Source organism: Chiloscyllium punctatum, chromosome 8 (assembly GCF_047496795.1).
Source record: "Chiloscyllium punctatum isolate Juve2018m chromosome 8, sChiPun1.3, whole genome shotgun sequence".
In the NCBI taxonomy this organism is placed as follows: domain Eukaryota; kingdom Metazoa; phylum Chordata; class Chondrichthyes; order Orectolobiformes; family Hemiscylliidae; genus Chiloscyllium; species Chiloscyllium punctatum.
Genome location: NC_092746.1, coordinates 59,248,987 through 59,270,902, shown reverse-complemented (window position 1 = coordinate 59,270,902; position 21,916 = coordinate 59,248,987). Strand labels below are relative to the sequence as shown.

Here is a 21,916-nt window from a genome sequence, read left to right as displayed (position 1 = left end):
ATAGCCAGCCTCTTTCTGTACTGTTGGGATCTATAATTCTGCCAAGTTCCATTAGGATTTTATATGTTCTATGTTTCAATAAGATCTCCTCTCATTTTTCTAAACTCCAATTAATACAGGCCCAAAATGTCCAACCTTCCTGATAAGATGACCACTACCACTTTACCCTTACAATCCCAGGAATCAGTTGAATGAACCTTTCCTGCTACTTTGAATGCAATTATGTCCTTTGTAAGTAAAAAGAAAGTGGACATACCAGACCATATGGCTGCTCATTCATTAAAGAGAGGTGATTGGTTTGACCTGAAGGTCTCCAATTTTTGGGCAAGGAGAGAGGTTGAGAAGGAAACCCAAAATATCAGCTATCAAGCCAACTGATCTCACCAACCCCCTTTGGTAAGTAAGGAGACCAAAGTTGTGTGCAATATTCTAGCCAGTGTACAGCTGGAATACTGCAAACAATTTAGATCCTTTTATCAAAGAAGGTTCACTAGGCTAATCCTGGGTTGAGTACTCATTGGAATTTATAAAAATGAGAGGCAGTAATATTAACCATAAAAGATTCATAGAGGATTTGACAAGACTAAATGCGCAGAAGTTGTTTCCCCTTGTGAGAGAGTCTAGGACCAGATGGAATAATCACAAAATAAGAGGTTGTACATTTGAGATAGAGATAAAGAGGAATTTCTTCTCTCAGAGGATAGTACATTTATGGATTTCTTTACCACAGAGGACTGTAGTGGCTGGGTCATAAGATACATTCAAGGCTAGAAACACAGATTTTTAATCAGTAAATGAATCAAAGGTTCAGGGAAAAAAGGCAGGAAAATGGAGATGAAGATTATCAGATCAGCCATGATCTCTTTGAATGGTGAAGTGGATTTGATGAACTAAATGGTCTACTTCTGCTCCAATGTCTTATGATTTTAAGGTCAGGAAGAAACCTTGGGGAAGACAAAGAGGAAAATAAAGTGCTGATTTTATCATTTGCATGGACAACTTGTATAATACAAAGTTTGATGAGTGGAAATAGCATCTTAGCCATCCACAAAATTTGCATTAGAAAGATGATGATGAAATGGAAATACTTTAATTGGAGTTCTGGATTGTTGCTGGATGGAGCAAGCAAAAATTCATTTTCACCATGCATCCTCCTCCCATAACACGTTGGAGACCTGCTCAGAAAGCTCCATTGAGTTTGTCAGCTGCTTCCCTGGAAGAGTGGAATCACTCATAATTGGACACTCTAGGTCTGATTGAAGGACCCAGCATCAGATACGGAATGTCCACTGAGACCCAGCTCCCCACCAGGGCTATAAACCCCATACCTCTACCCTCCATGATAATGCCGCCCTGCCCTCAATTATTGTTGGCCTAACTGGAGTTTGTGATGATCCTGGGCCTCAATTGGGTGCTGTGCCACAAGTAGTCACCAATGTCACTAGGACTAACAGCGTGAGGATCTCAGTCATGTGTAAGATCTACTGATGGCCATGTAAGCGCCTGAAGGGCGCTTGATTCAATTGACCCCCACCCCCATAGAAATGACAAAATTTCCACATTCGTTCTCTGATCATCAACACAATAAAATACAATTGTAACTTCTGATGTATTGCCGTTGAAGAAAATTGCATACATGACATATGGTAATATATTAGTGAACTGCTGGTTAACTTTGCAGAAGAATATTGCAAACAATTATTGAAAGAGACATTTTGATGTGAATCCTGGTGGTTTTAAATGACACCTTCCTAAGACAAATACCATTTAGATTAGATTACTTCCAGTGTGGAAACAGGCCCTTTGGCCCAACAAGTCCACACCAATGTGCACCCACCCAGACCCATTCCCCTATATTTACCCCTGCAACTAACACTACAGGCAATTTAGCATGGCCAATTCACATGACCTACACATTTTTGGACTGTGGGAGGAAACCCACACAGACACGGGGAGAATGTGCAAACTCCACACAGTCAGTAGCCTGAGATGGGAATTGAACCCAGGTCTCTGGCACTGTGAGGCAGCAGTGCTAACCGCTGTGCCACCGTGCTGCCCACACTGTTTACATTTTCTATACTGTTTGCATTTGTTACTAAATGGAAACACGATACTGGCTCATCGTTTTTCAACATATTTCACTGCTTAAGACAAAATGAAATAGAAGGACTTAATTTTGATAAAGCTATATTTATTTCAGCAGACCTTTGGTTAACTATTTTTGAACTCTAGTAATGCATCATCCCTACTTTGGAGATAATCACTATTTATAAGAATGAGGTATAACACTCACTGGAATTTCCTTCAGATTCTTAGTGTTGGTGTTGAATTTCAATTATAAGGTGACCATTGCACAGCGATAGGCTCAATGGATTACACATGTACATTGAATCAGACTGCTGTGAGATTGGGTCCTGAATCAGGATTGTCATGCATATCCTGAGGAGAAACTTCAATTCTGAATACGTCAAAAACTCAATGAACTGACTGATATCTTGTGGCATTTTGATGTTTGATGAATCCAAAACAGTTTCTGTTAATTGAAGGTATTATGTGATGTGTGATCTTGTATGGTACAATGGTCTGAAGGCATTAAGCTCCTATCACAGCTATTGTATTTCGAATCAATATATTGTCAATGGATTATATGGAGCACTAACCTTAGCACAGCCCAGTTGGGCTGAAGAACCTGTTTCTGCAGTGTAAATTGTGTTCAATATGCAAAAGACTTCTGTATATTTGTAACACTCTATGTATAATTCCAATTCATTCCTCCTTAGTTACTGAGGAGTATTGCATTGTTAAATGTACCACCTCTTGAATGAAGCATTATATGGGGGTCTATCTGCCTGTTCAGGTAGACCCATCATTTCACCGTTTAAGCAGTGCTAATCTTTGTAATGTATCTTCAACCTGCAGTTTTGTTCTTATTGTTTTGTTTTTAAAAGTCACTGTCCTGTGAAAACTGCCATTTTCAGAAACTCAAGCATCTGATTTGGAAACTGTGAATCCTAGTCCAGGTGGCACAGAAGGTACCCAAGATCGGTTAGGAGGCACCAACTTCAGATTTGTACCAGCTCCTGGGCATGTCATACAAGACAGACTGTTTGAAACACGAAATTCAGCTGATGCACAGATGGGCATGAGGGCACGAACTAACTACAAACCAAAGCCAAGAGAGCAGCAGGTAAAGCTCAAAAATTCCTTAGAATTTGATTTAAATTATTGATTAAATTACTAATGATTGGACATTAATAAGCATGTGTTTTTCTTTCCCTTGCATGATGGTGAACTTAACACTTCGCCAGCTCATTCAAGCAAAACAATTTTCTAGACGATGTTGACTCTGGTTGCACTAATTTTCCTTTCTTTAAAAAAATGACTTTCCCCTCTATTTTCTCTTTTCTGTCAATGACACGGGTTATGATTCTAATGGTACTTTGCTGAAACAGTGACCTATTTGGTCGCAGCACACAACACAGCTAACACAATCATATCCTCACCAGTTATTTACCCTTATTGAAATTTTCCAGTAGATAGTTAAGTCATGACTTAGAACACTAGGAATGTTTCCACACTGAAACCAAGGGCAGGGAGGTCAATTATTGTCCTCTAGTCTGCTGTGGCTTGGATTAGGAAGTGAGAACAAATCTAATATTAATTCTCGAAATTGCTGGTCCGTAAGGCTCAGTCATTCACTACTTTAACTTGCTAAGTAATTGTGGGGCTACCTCTGAAGTAAACGGAATTCAAGGACATGATGCAAATTTGAACACATTGGTCAGTACAATTTTGTAGAATTCCAACACACAAGAAAATGTGGTTAAGAAAGCAGATAGGATACTTGTCTTTATTGGTCAAGACCACGAGTAGAGGATCAGGGAGGGTTATGCTTAATCTATATGAAACACTGGATGACAGTTGAAGAATTGCTTCCTGTTTGGGTCACTGCATAAATAGAAAGGATGCAATTACACTAAAGGAGGTGCAAAGGTTATTTATAGGGATGTTGCCAAGTGTGGAGAATTTTATTTTCTGAAGAATTTTACCCATGAGGAAAGCTAAGATTACCTGGAGGTTTTTACATCCAAAGAAAAGAAAAGGTTAAGAGAAGATTGAATTGAATGGTACAAAAGTATAAGGAGCTGAAATGGGAAAATGGGAAAAAAAACGTTTCAATTATCAAAGAAACCAAGAGCCAAGGGCATAAAACTTATCAAAGGATTAGAGGGGAGTTGAGCAGAAATCTTTTCATTGAGAGATTAGTGATGTCTGGTCCTCACAGTCTAAAAGTGCATCGTATTTCATAAAAACCCAGATTTCTATGGGAGATGCTGTATTCTAGAGGTATATGGATCAAGAGCTGGAAAGTGAGCTTAGACTCATTAGACCTTTCAGTCATCCATTCATTGGTGCTGTAAATCTTTCTATACTTCTTTGTCTGTACTAAACACTAAAAAAATAATTTTAGAGGGACTTTTTACATTTCTAAGATTCAATCCCCAGGTGAACGGTAATTGGCATTGTGGACAGCCTTGCAGACTTGTAGCTGTGTAATATTCTGGTAATCTCTGTAGTCATATTTATAAATGATTTTGAAAATGATAAATCAAGTCAATAGCTAAATTAATGCAATCATTCTATAATTAATTGGTCAGCCTTCTCTTGATCAGTTTCAATTGAGGTGGGGCTTCAGCTACTGAGAGCAATGCTAGCTGTCAGTTGTCCCCTTGTGTTTAGTTTTGTGTCATAAATGTCATAAGTAAGTCACATATTATGTTTTTGCTACCTGTATAACATAACAGTATATAGACACTGTCTCTTACATCTTAGCTAGATCCTGCAGAAACTCAAAGGATCAGTGTACCATAAATGAAAAATCTAGGACTCAAATATTAAGCATTAGATATCTGTTTGATTGCATTATTGTGAGAAAGCAACAGAAAATCTGCAAACAAATGTGAAAAATTAAACTAAAATGCCGTAAGCCCACTTTCAAAGCACAGTATTTACACCATTACCATGCAACATACTCAGTCATGGTGTGCTGTCCACATCAGCAAAAATTGAATCTGTGCACGTGTTCTCTCAGCTTCTAGTTCAGCAGATACGTGGGGCAGGATTGGATTCACATGAGCCTCATAACAGTAACTGAAGTATTTGCAATGTTTTGGTTTGTTCAATGGCATGCCCCTTCTTATTTGCTAGACTGACAGTTTGATTCATTCCATTGTGTCATCAGATGTTTTTCATATGAAGATATCATCCATCACTAAAATGAGCTCTTCATAATATTGATAATGCCTCAAGTCATTCCTAGCCTGCAGTTAATGGGTGAACTCAGTCTGAATCTGACTAACCACAAACTTTATAAAGTTCCTGTACACTTGGTTGTAAGTTATAATTGGAATTTTAGCATGTATTTGTGCTTCTACCGTTATTCATATTCTGAGACAATGGAAGGAGTATACAACCTACAAAAATGTATACATGTTATAATTGACAATTTGAATTGTTCTCTTCCTTACCTATACATCTTCATATTTTGCAAACTTGCCTCTCTGTGTACTTTGATACCTCCTTGAAGAGGAGGCTTTGCTGAAATCATTTTTTGGACATTTCTGTTCCCTTGGCTCTTGCACTCTTTGAAAACCTGAAGGATGAGGAAAATGACAGAAGGGAAAAGGTCATCCAGCAACTTCACTGGATTCGAGTTGTTTTCCTTAGAACAGAGAAGGCTGAAGTGTACAAAATTATGAGGATCATAGTTAGAGTGGATAGGAAGTAACTATTCCTCTTAGTGGAGGGTTCAATAAGCAGGGTACATAGATTTAAGGGCTGGAAGCTTAGAGAGGCTCTGAGAAGTTTTTGTTTATCCCTGGAGTGGGAGGATATTAGTAACTCACTACCTGAAAGGGTGGGAAAAGCAGGAACCCCCACAACATTTAAGAAGCTTTCAGGTGAACACTTGAAACAGCACAACATATAAGGCTATGGCCATGTGCTGGAACGTAGAATTAGAGTAGACAAGTGCTTGATGACTGGCATGGACATGATGGGCCAAAGGTCCCCTTTCTGTGCTTTAAATCTCAATGACTCTAAAAGCTGCACAGACATTTAATATTGTGAACTAGAATGCAGAAAACAGGTTGAGAAAAAGAAAGACTGAGACAGAGAGAAAGAAGCAAAAATCCAAAATTAATTAATTCTTTAAAATGTTTTCTGTTATCCAGTTAGATTAACTTTGGAAGTATTGAATTTAGAAAATTAATTTAATGCACCAATCTATACATGCAATGCCTTCAAATGACCACACAGAGGCAGAATTGCTTTCTTTATTAGACTCAAAGTTTTGTAAATTAAAGAACGAAAAGGTCTTGATGCCTCAATCATATTTAATTATTTTCTTTCAGTAAATGCAGTGGTATTGAAAAGAGAAGGGACTCTGATATTTTCTTATTTTTGAGCAGTTATTTTTCTTTTCCTTCCAGCTAATTATGTAGTTGAGGAGTTCCAATTTGTAGAACAGGAGAGAACTATTTCAGTAAAAGAGGGTGAAACAGCCTAGTTCAATTAATGACAGGAGAAAGAGCTATATTTAAACACAGTACCTTCTCTAATCAGTAGTCGCTGCTAAACTTTTTGCATCCTGTTACATTAAAAATGTGCAGCTTCTGATCCATTCTTAAAGAAACATCACTGAATTAAATACTTACTAATCCACACGCTGTGATTTGATATAGTGGAGTGAGAAAGCTCTTTTTCTTCTTCATTAAGTGGTTATTTGTCAGGATCTGTAGGAGGGATTTTTGACAAAAGAACTCTCTATGCACTAGCTAGCTGTTTAGATCCATTGTTGTCATTCAGACTGTCAAAGCTTTCACTACAGCAAGCCTCGTAGTCTAAAAAATTAGACACTGTTTCATCACTGGGATGTGATTTTCAATTTGGTGCAGTCTAATAGGTAGAAATTCCTCTATCTACTAACACACAATCTAAAAATGGTCTGTAAAGCAGCAACAACTTAATTGCTCAGTCAGGCAAATGGAAAATGTCGAGCAGTATGTTTTTCTGAGAAAGGTTCAGGTACATCTCACTAGAAGAATCAAAAGGTCTATACTCAATATCGAAGCACAAATTAGTTGAGTTTGAAGTGCTTCATCCAGACACTCGGTGCCTGAAATAAAAAATACTTCAGTTCTTACCATGTCTCCACCAACGCTGAAATCCTTTTTCACATCATAGAGATGTACAGCATGGAAACAGACCTGTCGGTCCAACTCATCCAAGCTGACTAAATATCCTAAACTAATCTAGTCCCATTTGCCAGCACTTTGCCCACATCCCTCTAAACCCTTCCTATTCACAAACCCGTCCAGATACCTTTTAAATGCTCCAGTTGTATCAGCCTCCATCATTTCCTCTGGCAGCTCATTCCATACACGCACCACCTTCTGTGTGAAAAAGTTGCCCCTTAGGTCCCTTTTAAATCTTTCCACTCTCACCCTAAACCCATGCCCTCTAGTTCTGGACTCTCCCACCCCAGGGAAAAGACCTTGTCTATTTATCATATCCAAGCCCCTCATGGTTTTATAAATCACTATAAGATCACCCGTCAGCCTTCAACACTCCAGGGAAAACAGCCCCAGCCTATTCAGCCTCTCCCTATAGCTCAAATCCTCCAACCCTGGCAAACATCCTTGTAAATCTTTTCTGAATCCTTAAAAGTTTCACAACAGTTCCTATACTCAATACACTGACCAATAAAGGAAAGCATACCAAATGCCTTCTTCACTATCCTATATACCTGTGACTTAACTTTCAAAGAACTATGAATCTGCACTCCAAGGTCTCATTGTTCAGCAACACTCCTGAGGACCTTACCATTAAGTTATTTGTCCTGCACTGATTTGACTTTCCAAAATGCAGCACCTCAGATTTATCTAAATTAAACTCCATCTGCCATTCCTCAGCCCATTGGCCCATCTGATCAAGATCCGTTTGTACTCCGAGGTAACCTTCTTCGCTCTTCACTTCACCTCCAATTATTAATGATACCTCCTATGTTCACATCCAACTCATTTATATAAATGACAAAAAACAGTGGACCCAACACTGATCTTTATGACACTCCACTGGTCACAGGTCCCCAGTCTGAAAAGCAACCCTACTCCACGACCTCTGTCTTCTACCTTTGAGCCAGTACTGTATCCAAATGACTAGTTCTCCCTGTATTCCACGAGATCTAACCTTGCTAATCAGTCTCCCATGAGGAATCTTGTCAAATGCCTTACTGAAGTGCATATAGATCATGTCCACAGCTCTGCCCTCATCAATCTTCTTTGTTGCTTTTTCAAAAAAACTCAAGTCAAGTTTGTGAGACATATTTTCCCATGCAGAAAACCATGCTGACTATCCCTAATCAGTCCTTGCCTTTCCATATACATGCAAATCCTGTCCCTCAAGATTCCCTCCAACAGCCTGTCCACCAATGATATCAGGCTCACCGGTCTATAGTTCCCTGGCTTTTCCTTCAAGAGTACACCTGATCAGGTCCTAGTGATTTATCCACTTTTAGGCATTTTAAGATGTCCAGTACCTCCTCCTCTGTAATATAGGCATTCCTCAAGATGTCACCACCATCTATCTCCCCACATTCTATATCTTCCATGGCCTTCTCAGAGTAAACACCGATGCAAAATACTCATTTAATAGCTACCCTATCTCCTGCGATTCCACACATGAGCTGCCTTGCTGATCTTTGAGGGGCCCATTCTCTCTCCAGTTGCCCTTTTGTCTTTAATGTATTTATAAATTCCCTTTGGATACCTGATGTCCCCTTTTTGCCCTCCTGATCCCCCTCTTAAATATACTCTTACTGCCTTTATACTCTTGTAAGAATTCACCCAATCTATCCTGTCTATACCTGGCATATGCTTCCTTCTTTTTCTTAACCAAACTCTCAATTTGTCTAGTCATCCAGCAATCCCTATACCTACCAGACTTTCCTTTCACCCGAACAGGAATATACTGTCATTGGATTCTTGTTATCTCATTTTTGATGGCTTCCCATTTTCCAGCCGTCCCTTTACCTCTGAATATCTGCCTAATATAATCAAAATTAGCCTTACTCCAATTTATGACTTCAACTTTTAGATCTGGTCTATCCTTTTCCATCACTACTTTAAAACTAATAGAGTTATGGTCACTGGCCCCAAGTGCTCCCCCACTGACACCTCAGTCACCTGCCCTGCCTTATTTCCCAGGAGTAGGTCAGGTTTTGCATCTTCTCGAGTAGGTACACCCACATACTGAATCAGAAAATTTTCTTGTACACACTTAACAAACTCCTCTCCACCTAAACACTTAACACTATGGCAGTCCCAGTCTATGTTTGGAAATTTAAAATCCCCTACCTTGACCACCCTATTATTCTTACAGGTAAGTGAAATCTCTTTACAAATTTGTTTCTCAATTCTCCACTGACTATTAGGGGGTTTATAATGCAATCCCAATAAGGTGATCATCACTTTCTTATTTCTCAGTTCCACCCAAATTACTTCCCTGAATGTATTCCCAAGAATATCCTCCCTATCATAGTAAAATGGATACTCATTGTTCACCATTTTCTTCTCTCCTCTTACACAGACTATGAGGAATAGACATTTAACTTGTCATCCTGGTGTATAACTGGAACTACTGAACAAAGGATATTATTTTTTAAAGCAGAGAGTTAATCAGTTAATCTGCTGTAACTTTTTAAAGCAGAACTGCAATGTCAGCTTTATAAACAGACAGCAATTTCAAATCTTTGCACAGCAACCAAAATGTTGCAGCTTACATTGTGGCTTGCAAGAAGGAAATGAATTTGCATTAACATCATTTACTTTTATAGATACCAAATTCATATGTGGAAAAATGTTTTCAGTACTTCATAAGCAAATTCCTTCAGTATATCAATAGTAACTAGTAATATTCATTGATAATTTCAATCCATTGTTAATGTTGTCTATTTTACATGTTTTTGAAGTATTTTTTCTGCTGTACAAAATTTCTCCTCCCACAAGCATTATTCCATGGCTAAGAGAGCCAATGGAGCATATGCTCTCAGGTCCCAGAGAGCTCTGTCATGGGCATTCTTCAATTCCTTACTGTGCAATACAGGATGGTGGTCTGAGATAAGTCATTCTGATTGAGTATCTGGCTGCCACTCATTGTCTTTTGAATAACTAAATTCAGATCAGAAGCTATTAGCTCAGGGTTAAGGATTTAGTGCTGCCACTTTCCTCTCATATTAATTATGTGATACAGCATGTTGCTACTTACGCAGAAGATCTATTTCTTTTAATTCGTTTGCTCTAATGATAGATTATCATGAATGTGTAGGTAATATGTCAACAATATTGATGTTTGTCTATGCCCTTTCCTTCCTCACTATTCTCAGAAACTGAGGGTTAAAGGCTGGAGATCAGTCACATCAGTACACAAGTAGCATTGCCCTTATTGATTGCTTAGATAAACATTTGATATCTTTAAATTGAGACCACGTTTGCAAACTTTTCCTGAGACATATTACATTTTGGTCAAAGCTATAGAAAGCAAAGATTATAAAGCTGGTAGCTTTCAATTAATTAGTAATCATTTCTGAACCCCATCACAGCTTTCAACCAGACATGCGGTAAATTTGATATCAATGGGGATAAAAGCAGACCCTGGAGCAGATCCAGGTTTGGGCTGACAAATTGAAGTGAACATTTGTAACTAATAAGTGCTAGGCAATGGGCATCTGCAACAAGAAAAGACCCTATCACTCCTGGGACCTTCAGGCATTGCCTTCACCAAGAATCCCATTGTCTTGGGGTCAACATTGGCCAGCAGCTGAACTGAACTAGTCATTTTAACAACATTAATAGAAGAACAGAAACTGGATATTCTGCAATAAATGGTTCACCTACTGACCTCGTAAAGTCTCCCCATCATTTACAATGTCCAGGTCAGAACATTGATGGACTACTTACTACTCAGTAAATGATTACAGCTGTAAGGCAATAACATTCATGAAGCTTGACACTATTCAGGACAGAGTTTTCATAATTGACACCTCTTCCAACTCAATTTATAACTCAGACATCACCAGCACACTAGCTGTTATAGATCGAGAGTAATAACAGCACAGACGAAAATCATCTGCCTGCCTATTGTATGAACTAACTATTGAATAAACTGCATCAATTTCTCAAACTTAATTCAACAAGAGTTTCCAGTCTTGCTCAAGCAGCAAGGTGGTAGGAGTATTGTAACCTCCAATTTCCCTGAATGTGAGATGTCACTATATCTTCATTCATCGCTAGATCAGAATCCTAGATTCTATCTAACATTATCAAGGAATACAGTGATTTCAGGCAGAAAACCTACCACCACAACTTGCCACAAATAGTGCAAGAAGACAGCCCAGTAACCATAGGCCAGACCAATTTAATCTTGATGCTGGAGAGACTGTCAGGCCAAAATGAATATCCATTCAGTCAAACATATGATCATTAATGAAAGCCAGCAAGGATTTGTGAAAAACATGTTCAACAGTTTGCTAGAGTTTTTTTTGGGTGAGGCATTTTATAAATTATCACACAATAGAATTGTGAGCAAAGTTAGGACTTTCGTAATAAAACAGACAATAGCAACATGGATACAAGATTGGCTGAGTGACAGAGCAACAAAATGTAATAGTGAGAGGCTGTTTTTCAGACAGGAGGAGGATTTGTGGTGAAGTTCCAGAGGGTTCAGTATTCGGACCCTTCTTAATTATGACCTGCATTGATGTCCAAGACTTCAGTGTCCAAGGCATAATTTCAAATTTACATTGACACATAGTAGTGTTAAACTTCAAAAGGTGGAGTGAATGGACAAATGGCAGATGAAACTAAATGATTCATTTCAATAGGAAGAACATCTAAAAGTACATAACCTAAAGGGTGCAATTCTAAAGGTGGTGCAAGAGAACTGCCACCTGAGACTATATGTATATACATTACTGAAGGTGGTAGGATAGGTTGAGAGAGCAGTTTGCAAAGCATACCTTGGCACGGAATACAAAAACAAGGAGGTTATGATAAAGCCACTTAGAACACTGATTTGACCTTAACTGGAGTACTACGTCCATTTTTGGCCATCATGGTCTATGATTTGAGTGATAAGGACATCAATTACATGGATAGGTAGGAGAAGCTGGGGATGCTCTCTTTTGAGATTTGAAGGTTGAGAGGGGATTTGGGAAAGGTGTTCAATATCATGGGGTTCTAGATAGAGTAGAGGGAGAGAAACTGTTTCCATTGGTGAATGAATTGGAACCAGTTGGTACAGACTTATATTGATTGATAAATGAAACAATGGCAACACAAGGAAAATTTTGTGGCACAGGAAGCAATTCGGGTTTGGAATGTTCTGTCTGAGAGTATGATTGAGGCAGTTTCAATTAAATAAGGTATTCAAAACAGAATTGAATTATTATATGAAAACAAACTATTTTGCAAACTAGAAGGAAAAGTGGTTGTGTAGCACAAGGTAAATTGTGCTATCAGAAAATCTAAACAGACATAACTGACTGAATGACATTCTCTGATGCTATAACCATTCTGTTATTCTATGACAATTAGTTGATCATCAATCATTAAAAAATTGCTCAACTGATCTATAATAGTGATCTGAACCAAAATGCAGATTCCTTCCTTGAAATCGATTTGTTCTACTTCTCATAAGCTTGATGCTTGTAATTTTCTTTTCTTTTAAATAGACCCTATGTTTTTGTGTAGCCAAAGTTGTCCAAGTTATTAATGTCATAGAATCACAGAGACATATAGCACAAACAGACTGTTGGGTCTAATTCGTCCGCACCAACCAGAAATCCCAATCTGCCCTTATCTCATTTGTCCCATATCACTTCAAATCCTTCTAACTGTTATACACATTCAGATACTTTTTAAATGTTGGAAATGTACCCACTTCCACCACTTTCTTTGACAGCTCATTCCATACATGCACCACCCTCTGCGTGAAAAAAGGATCCCAAAGGTCCTTTTTTAAACGTCTTCCCTCTCACTTTAAACCAATCACCTCAAGTATTAAACTCCACCACCCGAGGGAAAAAACCTTGACTGTTCACCCTATCCATGCCCCTCATAATTTTATAAAGCTTAATAAGTTCAACCCTTAGCCTCTGATGCTACAGGGATAAAAGCTCCAGCTTATTCAGTCTTTCCCTGTTGCTCAAACTTTCCAGTCCTGGCAATATCCTTTTAAATCTTTTCCGCACCCTCTCAAGTTTAACAGCATCTTTCCTATAGAAGGGCAACTTGAATTCTACATGGTCTTCTAAACGTGGCCCCATCAATGTCCTGTACAGCTGCAACATGACATCCCAACTCCTATGCTCAATGTTCTGACCAGTGAAGGCAAGCATACCAAATGCCTTTTTCACCACCCTATCTACCTGTGACTCTGCTTTCAAGGAACTATGCGCGTTCACCCCTAGGTCTTTGGTTGGCAACTGTTCCCAGGGCCCTATCATTAAGTGCATAAGTCCTGCTCTGATTTGCCTTACCAAAATTCAACACCTTAAATTTATCTAAATTAAACTCCACCTGCCACTCCTCAGCCCATTGGGTTACCTGATCAAGGCTGTACATCTTCTTCACTATCTACCACACCACCTACTTTGGTGTCATCTGCAAACTTATTAACTATACCTCCTAAACAGTATTCACATCCAACTCGATCCAGTTAGTGAGACATGATTTCCCACACATAAAGCCATGTTAACTAGCCCTAATCTATCCTTGAGGTAAAAAAAAATGACTGCAGATGCTGGAAACCAGATTCTGGATTAGTGGTGCTGGAACAGCACAGCAGTTCAGGCAGCATCCAAAGAGCTTCGAAATCGACGTTTCGGGCAAAAGCCCTTCATCAGGAATAAAGGCAGTGAGCCTGAAGTGTGAAGAGATAAGCTAGAGGAGGGTGGGGGTGGGGAGAAAGTAGCATAGAGTACAATGGGTGAGTGGGGGAGGGGATGAAGGTGATAGGTCAAGGAGGAGAGGGTGGAGTGGATAGGTGGAAAAGATGATAGGCAGGTAGGACAAGTCCAGACAAGTTATGGGGACAGTTACTGAGCTGGAAGTTTAGAACTAGAGTGAGGTGAGGGAAGGGGAAATGAGGAAACTGTTGAAGTCCACATTGATGCCCTGGGGTTGAAGTGTTCCGAGGCGGAAGATGAGGCGTTCTTCCTCCAGGTGTCTGGTGGTGAGGGAGCGGTGGTGAAGGAGGCCCAGGACCTCCATGTCCTCGGCAGAGTGGGAGGGGGAGTTGAAATATTGGGCCACGTGGCGGTGTGGTTGTTTGGTGCGCGTGTCCCGGAGATGTTCCCTAAAGCGCTCTGCTAGGTGGCGCCCAGTCTCCCCAATGTAGAGGAGACAGCATCGGGAGCAACGGATACAATAAATGATATTAGTGGATGTGCAGGTAAAACTTTGATGGATGTGGAAGGCTCCTTTAGGGCCTTGGATAGAGGTGAGGGAGGAGGTGTGGGCGCAGGTTTTACAGTTCCTGCGGTGGCGGGGGAATGTGCCAGGATTGGAGGGTGGGTTGTTTGGGGGCATGGACCTGACCAGGTAGTCGCAGAGGGAACGGTCTTTGCGGAAGGCGGAAAGGGGTGGGGAGGGAAATATATCCCTGGTAGTGGGGTCTGTATGGAGGTGGCGGAAATGTCGGCGGATGATTTGGTTTATGCGAAGGTTGGTAGGGTGGAAGGTGAGCACCAGGGGCGTTCTGTCCTTGTTATGGTTGGAAGGGTGGGGTCTGAGGGTGGAGGTGCGGGATGTAGACGAGATGTGTTGGAGGGCATCTTTAACTACATGGGAAGGGAAATTGCGGTCTCTAAAGAAGGAGGCCATCTGGTGTGTTCTGTGGTGGAACTGGTCCTCCTAGAAGCAGATACGGCGGAGGCGGAGAAATTGGGAATACGGGATGGCATTTTTGCAAGAGGTAGGATGGGAAGAGGTGTAATCCAGGTAGCTGTGGGAGTCAGTGGGTTTGTAAAAAATGTCAGTGTCACGTCGGTCGTCATTAATGGAGATGGAGAGGTCCAGGAAGGGGAGGGAGGTGTCAGAGATGGTCCAGGTAAATTTATGGTCAGGGTGGAATGTGTTGGTGAAGTTGATGAAGTTCAACCTCCTTGCGGGAGCACGAGGTGGCGCCAATGCAGTCATCAATGTAGCAGAGGAAGAGGTGGGGAGTGGTGCCGGTGTAATTACGGAAGATCAACTGCTCTACGTAGCCAACAAAGAGACAGGCATAGCTGGGGCCCATACGTGTGCCCATGGCTACCCCTTTGGTCTGGAGGAAGTGGGAGGATTCAAAGGAGAAATTGTTAAGAGTGAGGACCAGTTCGGCCAAACGAATGAGAGTGTCGGTGGAAGGGTACTGTTGGGGACGTCTGGAGAGGAAAAAACGGAGGGCTTGGAGACCCTGGTCATGGCGGATGGAGGTGTAGAGGGATTGGATATCCATGGTGAAGATGAAGCGTTGGGGGCCAGGGAAACTGAAGTCTTGGAGGAGGTGGAGGCGTGGATGGTGTCTCGAACATATGTGGGGAGTTCCTGGACTAGGGGGATAGGACAGTGTCGAGGTAGGTAGAGATGAGTTCAGTGGGGCCGGAGCATGCTGAGACAATGGGTCGGCCAGGGTGGTCAGGCTTGTGGATCTTGGGAAGGAGGTAGAACCGGGCAGTGCGGGGTTCCCAGACTATGAGGTTGGAAGCTGTGGGTGGGAGATCTCCTGAGGTGATGAGGTTCTGTATAGTCTGGGAGATGATGGTTTGATGATGGGGGGTGGGATCATGGTCGAGGGGGCAGTAGGAAGAGGTGTCCTCGAGTTGACGTTTGGCTTCAACAATGTAGAGGTCAGTGCGCCAGACTACCACTGCGCCCCCTTTATCCACTGGCTTGATGGTGAGGTTGGGATTGGAGCAGAGGGATTGGAGGGCTGTGCGTTGTGAGGGTGAGAGGTTGGAGTGGGGGAGGGAGGTAGACAGGTTGAGGCGGTTAATGTCCCGGCGGCAGTTGGAAATGAAGCGGTCGAGGGCAGGTAATAGGCCAGCGCGGGGTGTCCAGGTGGATGCAGTGTGTTGGAGGTGGGCGAAGGGGTCCTCGGAAGGTGGGCGGGAGTCCTGATTGTGAAAGTAAGCTCGGAGGCGGAGGCGACGGAAGAATTGTTCGACATCACGGCGTGTATTAAATTCATTGATGCGTAGACGGAGGGGGATGAAGGTGAGTCCTTTGTTGAGGACTGATCGTTCGTCCTCAGTGAGGGGGAGGTCTGGGGGGATGGTGAAAACTCGGCAGGGCTGGGAGCTGGGATCTGGTGTGGGTGTAGAGCTAGGAGTGTGGGTGGAACCTGTAACTGGAGTGGGTGTGATGGTGGGGGGAATGGGGGTGGAGTCATGAGCAGGGGTAGTGATCCCCTTGGGGTTCTGGGGGGTGGGGATAGTGACAGTGGGGTCTGTGGGGGGCATGTCAGCAGAATGCAGGTGAGTGGCGCTGGTGGGGGCGGAAGTGGTGGTGACCATGGCAGTAGGGGTAGTGGAAGTCACTGAGCATGTGGCATCAGCGATGATGTGAAGGGCAGAAGTGATGTCAGGTGTGATGCATGAGGAATTGTGAGGGATGGAAGTGGTTGTGGGAGTGGCCATGATGGGGGTGGAAGTGACATCATCAATCAGCGTGGGGGTGGTAGCTGCATCAGCTGCATGGCTCATAGTGGAATAGGTTCCGAAGCCGGGGGAATCTTCTGGAATGTTTGAGGAGCACTGGTTATGGAGGTGGGTGGATAAAAGTTTGTTGTACTTACAGTTTTTGATGTTTGAGATGGAATTGAAATACTGTTTGTTGAGAGTATGACTCTATCCAAGGCCCTAAAGGAGCCTTCCACATCTATCAAAGTTTTACTTGCACATCCATTAATATCATTTATTGTATCCGTCGCTCCCGATGTGGTCTCCTCTACATTGGGGAGACTGGGCGCCTCCTAGCAGAGCGCTTTAGGGAACATCTCCAGGACACCCGCACCAATCAACCACACCGCCCCGTGGCCCAACATTTCAACTCCCCCTCCCACTCTGCCGAGGACATGGAGGTCCTGGGCCTCCTTCACCGCCGCTCCCTCACCACCAGACGCCTGGAGGAAGAACGCCTCATCTTCCGCCTCGGAACACTTCAACCCCAGGGCATCAATGTGGACTTCAACAGTTTCCTCATTTCCCCTTCCCCCACCTCACCATAGTTCTAAACTTCCAGCTCAGTAACTGTCCCCATAACTTGTCCGGACTTGTCCTACCTGCCTATCATCCTTTCTGCCTATCATCCTTTCCACCTATCCACTCCACCCTCTCCTCCTTGACATATCACCTTCATCCTCTCCCCCATTCGCCTATTGTACTCTATGCTACTTTCTCCCCACCCCCACCCTCCTCTAGCTTATCTCTCCACGCTTCAGGCTCTCTGCCTTTATTCCTGATGAAGGGCTTTTGCCCGAAACGTTGATTTCGAAGCTACTTGGATGCTGCCTGAACTGCTGTGCTAATCTATCCTTGCCTGTCCAATGCACGTAAACCCTCAGAATCCCTTCCAACAACTTAACCACCACTGACATAAGGTTCACATCTGGTTTATACTCCCCTGGCTTTTCCTTACAGCCTTTCTTAAATAATAGCACCACATTAGCCAACTTCCAGTCTTCCGACACTCATGGCTGTTGATGATACTAATATCTTAGCAAGTGGCCCTTATAATTGTCTTACTAAAAGATGAATGATTTTGATATAGTTGTTATATAATCATTAAATGTTTATTCCTTTATGAAATGCTTATAAATAAGAAAACAAACTTGCATTTATCCAGCAATTTTCATGACCTCAGAACATCCCAAAGTGCTTTGCAAACAATGAAGTACTTTTGAAATGTAGTCCTTGTTGTCATGCAAGAACAATAACAGCTAACTTATGTCCAAGAAGCAACAATGTAAGAATTAAAATATAATTTGTTTGCTATGTCAATTAAAGGTAAATATTGGCCAAGACACTGGCGATAACTGCTCATTCTTCTTCTATAGAGCATGATGAGATTTCTTTTGCACCTGAAAAGGCAGGCAAGGCCAAAATTTAATATTCACTCAAGAGACAGCAATTCCAACAATGCAGCATTGGATTGTCAGCCTAGAGTTTGTGCTCAAATCCTGGAATTGATTTAAACCCACAACATCTGATTCACAACAGGAAGTGCTACTATCCAAGCCACATCTGACGTAACATACATAAGAAGAATAAATAAAGTCAGTTTATAATGATGGATTTTTATCATGGTTTATATCAGTTCATGCCATGGGAAGACAACGGTCTAGTGGTATTATCACTAGACTGTCAATCAAGATACCCAGGTAATGTTCTGGGGACCCGGATTTGAAACCCAGCGTGGGAGATGGTGGGAATTTGAATGCAATAAATATCTGCAATTAAGAGGCTAATACTGACCATGATTCTATTGTCAATTGTTGGGAAAACTCACCTGGTTCATTAATGTCCTTTAGGGAAAGAAACTACCATCCTTATCTGGTCTAGTCTACATGTGACTCTGGATTAGCAGCAATGTGGTTAACTCTTAACCAATGTGGGCAATTAGCATGGCCACTACATGCTGGTCAAGCAAGCGACACCTTCATCTGTAAAAAATTATAGTTTTAGTTGTTGTATTTGAATTAGCTAAGAGCTACTGATGTAGAATGTTTACAGTTTGGTTTACCATAAATTTTGTGGAGTTTACAGTGCAACTAATAAAAAAGTATAATGTCCATACTATATTCATTCTTCACAGGGTCCATGCCAGGAGGAAATGCAACGAGCCATTGACAGGATCATTCTGATTCAACAGCATACTAATGAAGAACTTTATAGATTCCACATTCCAAACTGTGATAAGGGAGGATTTTATAACCTGAAACAGGTATGTAGATTTTTGTAGTTTAAAGAAAATGAGGAATAAAAAGGCCATTAGCCATGGTCTATGAGGGATAATAAAACAAAGAATTGCTGATGCAGCAGATCTGAAATACACAAAAACAGAAATTGCTGGAAAAACTCAGAAGTTGTGATGGCATCTGTGGAGAAAAAACACAGTTAATTCTTTGAGTCCAGTGACCCTTTTGCAGACCTGGATCCAAAACATTAATTCTGTTTTCTCTCCACAGATATAGTCAGGCCTGCTGAGTTTCTCCAGCATGTTTTGTATTTGTGTATTTCATAGTCCTTGAGGGACTTCTGGCAACTCTCTCTGAAAGAACGAGCAGATTGGCGATATCGCTAGTGGGGTATGACTCAACATCAAACATGGCACAGGATGAAGTGGCCATTCCCAAGTCTACCTCAGTCAGAATGGGAATTAGACATTAGCTGTTGACACAGTTCTGAACAACTCGCTAGTTTTTTAGTTAATTGAGTTAACCAGCCCCCTAGAGAATCCTAAAAACAATAGACAGCCATAGAGCTCCATTGATTGCCCATTGAATTAGATGATGGTTGATTTACATCATAACTCCAATTGAACATCTTAGACTCATACTCCATAACTTTCTTGTGTAATAAACTCTATCAAACTCAATGTTGAAAGTTTCAGTTGGCATAGACTCAAAAATGAGCACTTAAAATGTCAGGGCATACTAGGCTATGGACCAAGTGCATTGAAATGGAATTAGTGTAGTTTGGTGTTTGTTGATCGGAACAGATATGGTAGGCCAAAGAGCCCATTTCTATGATGCTTGAATCTATGACTCTATGAATCTAAAAGCTTTTTCAGAGAAAGGATTCCCAATTTCCCCAGTTGCAAAGCTGTGTTTGATGAATGCCTCTCCTCCATGAGAGGAAATAATTTGTCTCTATAGACTCCTGCCTGGCAGCATTAACTAGGCTGAGTTTGCAGAATTATGAGGCCTATCTATTTAACAATTTGCATAAGCTCATCCCTAATTTAGACCCTGCATGATTCACTCAGATTTGGTACGGGTTTCTGCAGCAGCGTTGTTTAACTTACAACATGCTAAAGGAAATGTCTGCAGTCATCCCTCTGGCATACTAACTGGGATATACTAAATCTTCTTTTAGTTTCAACTTTACTAATGAGCTACCCATTTTTGGTTGTTTCTAGTGATACCCTGTTATACTTATCTAAGATGGAAACATATTCGTCTAAGATGCCTGTTTTGTTTTGAGATATGATTGGGGTATTCTGGGGGGAAAAAATCTAGCAATTTGGAAGGAATCCAATTCCACAAGATTCATCAGTTCCACAATAATTCCCACAGTAATTGGTGTGGAACTAAATTTTGTGCAGCATATTACCTTAATCTGCATACATTTCATCTATCATTGTTTTCCCACTTTCACATATTGTGGAGGGACCCTTTTCTTTTAAATAGAATGCATGACATTATATCTAAAATTATCTGAGGAACAGCTCAGATGGAAGCTGTGATTCTAAAGGAAGCAGGCACAGAGACATGGTAATAAATTTTTCAAAATTAATGCAGCAGTCCTGTCCAAGCTGAGACTTCAGCAGTCCAACAATTCTTTGCCTCCTCTGTTTCTGGACTACAGCAAAAGATTTCAGTGATTGGAAAGATGGTGGTATTGTAGTAATGTTATTTGACTAATCATCTGGAGGTTTAGGGCATGGATTCACATCCTACTGCAGCGATGGATGGAAATTGAATTCAATTCATAAATTTGAAATGTTAAACTCAATAAGGATGCCATGAGTCGAGCATCAAATGTCATAAAACCTATCCAGTTCATTAATGTCCTTTAGGGAAGGAAATTTGCCATCCTTATCCAGTTTGGTCTACATGTGACTCCAGACCCAAAGTAATATAGCTGACTCTTAACTGTCCTCTGCAATTGACTGGCAAGCCACTTGGTTCAAATCCAATTAAGGATAGACAAGGAGATGCTGCTTTGCCAGTGATGCTTGCATCCCATGAGTGTAATGTGCAACTGATGACCACTAGGAACTAATCTTCATTATTCAGGGAAACCTTCATTTTTCCACTCTTTATCCTGTGGATTGTATCATGAGACAATCAGGGTCTTCACTGAGCTGAACTCTAGTAATACTTACATTGGTAGAATATTCTGCTGGCTTCCTGAAACACATAAGGGTCTCAATATACACCTTTGATCATCTCCAACCATCCTCCCACATCCCTGTCCCCCACTGAGAAGGGCAAGTGGGGAGTTTCATATGAAAAAAAAGGAAAGAGTAACCCACGATGTAAATACTTGTTGCTGTTTCACAGAGGTAGGCTCTATGGTATTCTAGTAGTACAGTGTAGAAAGGCAGAACGCTTTATTAAGATGTTTGCAATGCTATAAAGTTGGAAAACCTGGTATTATTTTTCCAATTGCTGCATCATGCCTGGAAATCAATAGGTTGCAGAGAAGCAGAAATTATCAGCACCATATGGCAAATGCCTTTTATAGCATCCCTTTGACCTCCATTCTGCAGAATGTTGCCAGTCTCATTCCCTACAAGCTTGATTTATTTTCAAGTCTTGTTGCCCATATTTTGGTTTATCACAAAGAAACATTTGAGAACATATGAAGTATTTTTTTTAGAAGCAGCATAAAAGTAACTTTAAGAAAATGTTTTCATACATTTCATGCTACAGCACATTTTATCACCTCCACCAAACACAAACAAGGGCTATAGTTCTGAGAATGGTGAATTCCATAATGTTTCAATACAATGAACTGAAAATGACTTGCAATGTTTTCCTGTACATCCTAAGCAGTCTATTTGGAATTTGGTAATTTGTTTGTTTGTCT

General features: G+C 41.1%; 1 protein-coding gene across 1 annotated transcript in view; it reads left to right on the top strand.

Moving 5' to 3' along the window:
- Positions 1-21,916, top strand: part of LOC140480586 (insulin-like growth factor-binding protein 4) — a 92,858-nt gene that overhangs the window by 65,934 nt on the left and 5,008 nt on the right. The window contains exons 2-3 of the mRNA XM_072575638.1: positions 2,979-3,187; positions 18,915-19,043. Coding sequence (XP_072431739.1) covers positions 2,979-3,187; positions 18,915-19,043 — 338 coding nt within the window. The remainder of the gene's footprint in view (positions 1-2,978; positions 3,188-18,914; positions 19,044-21,916) is intronic.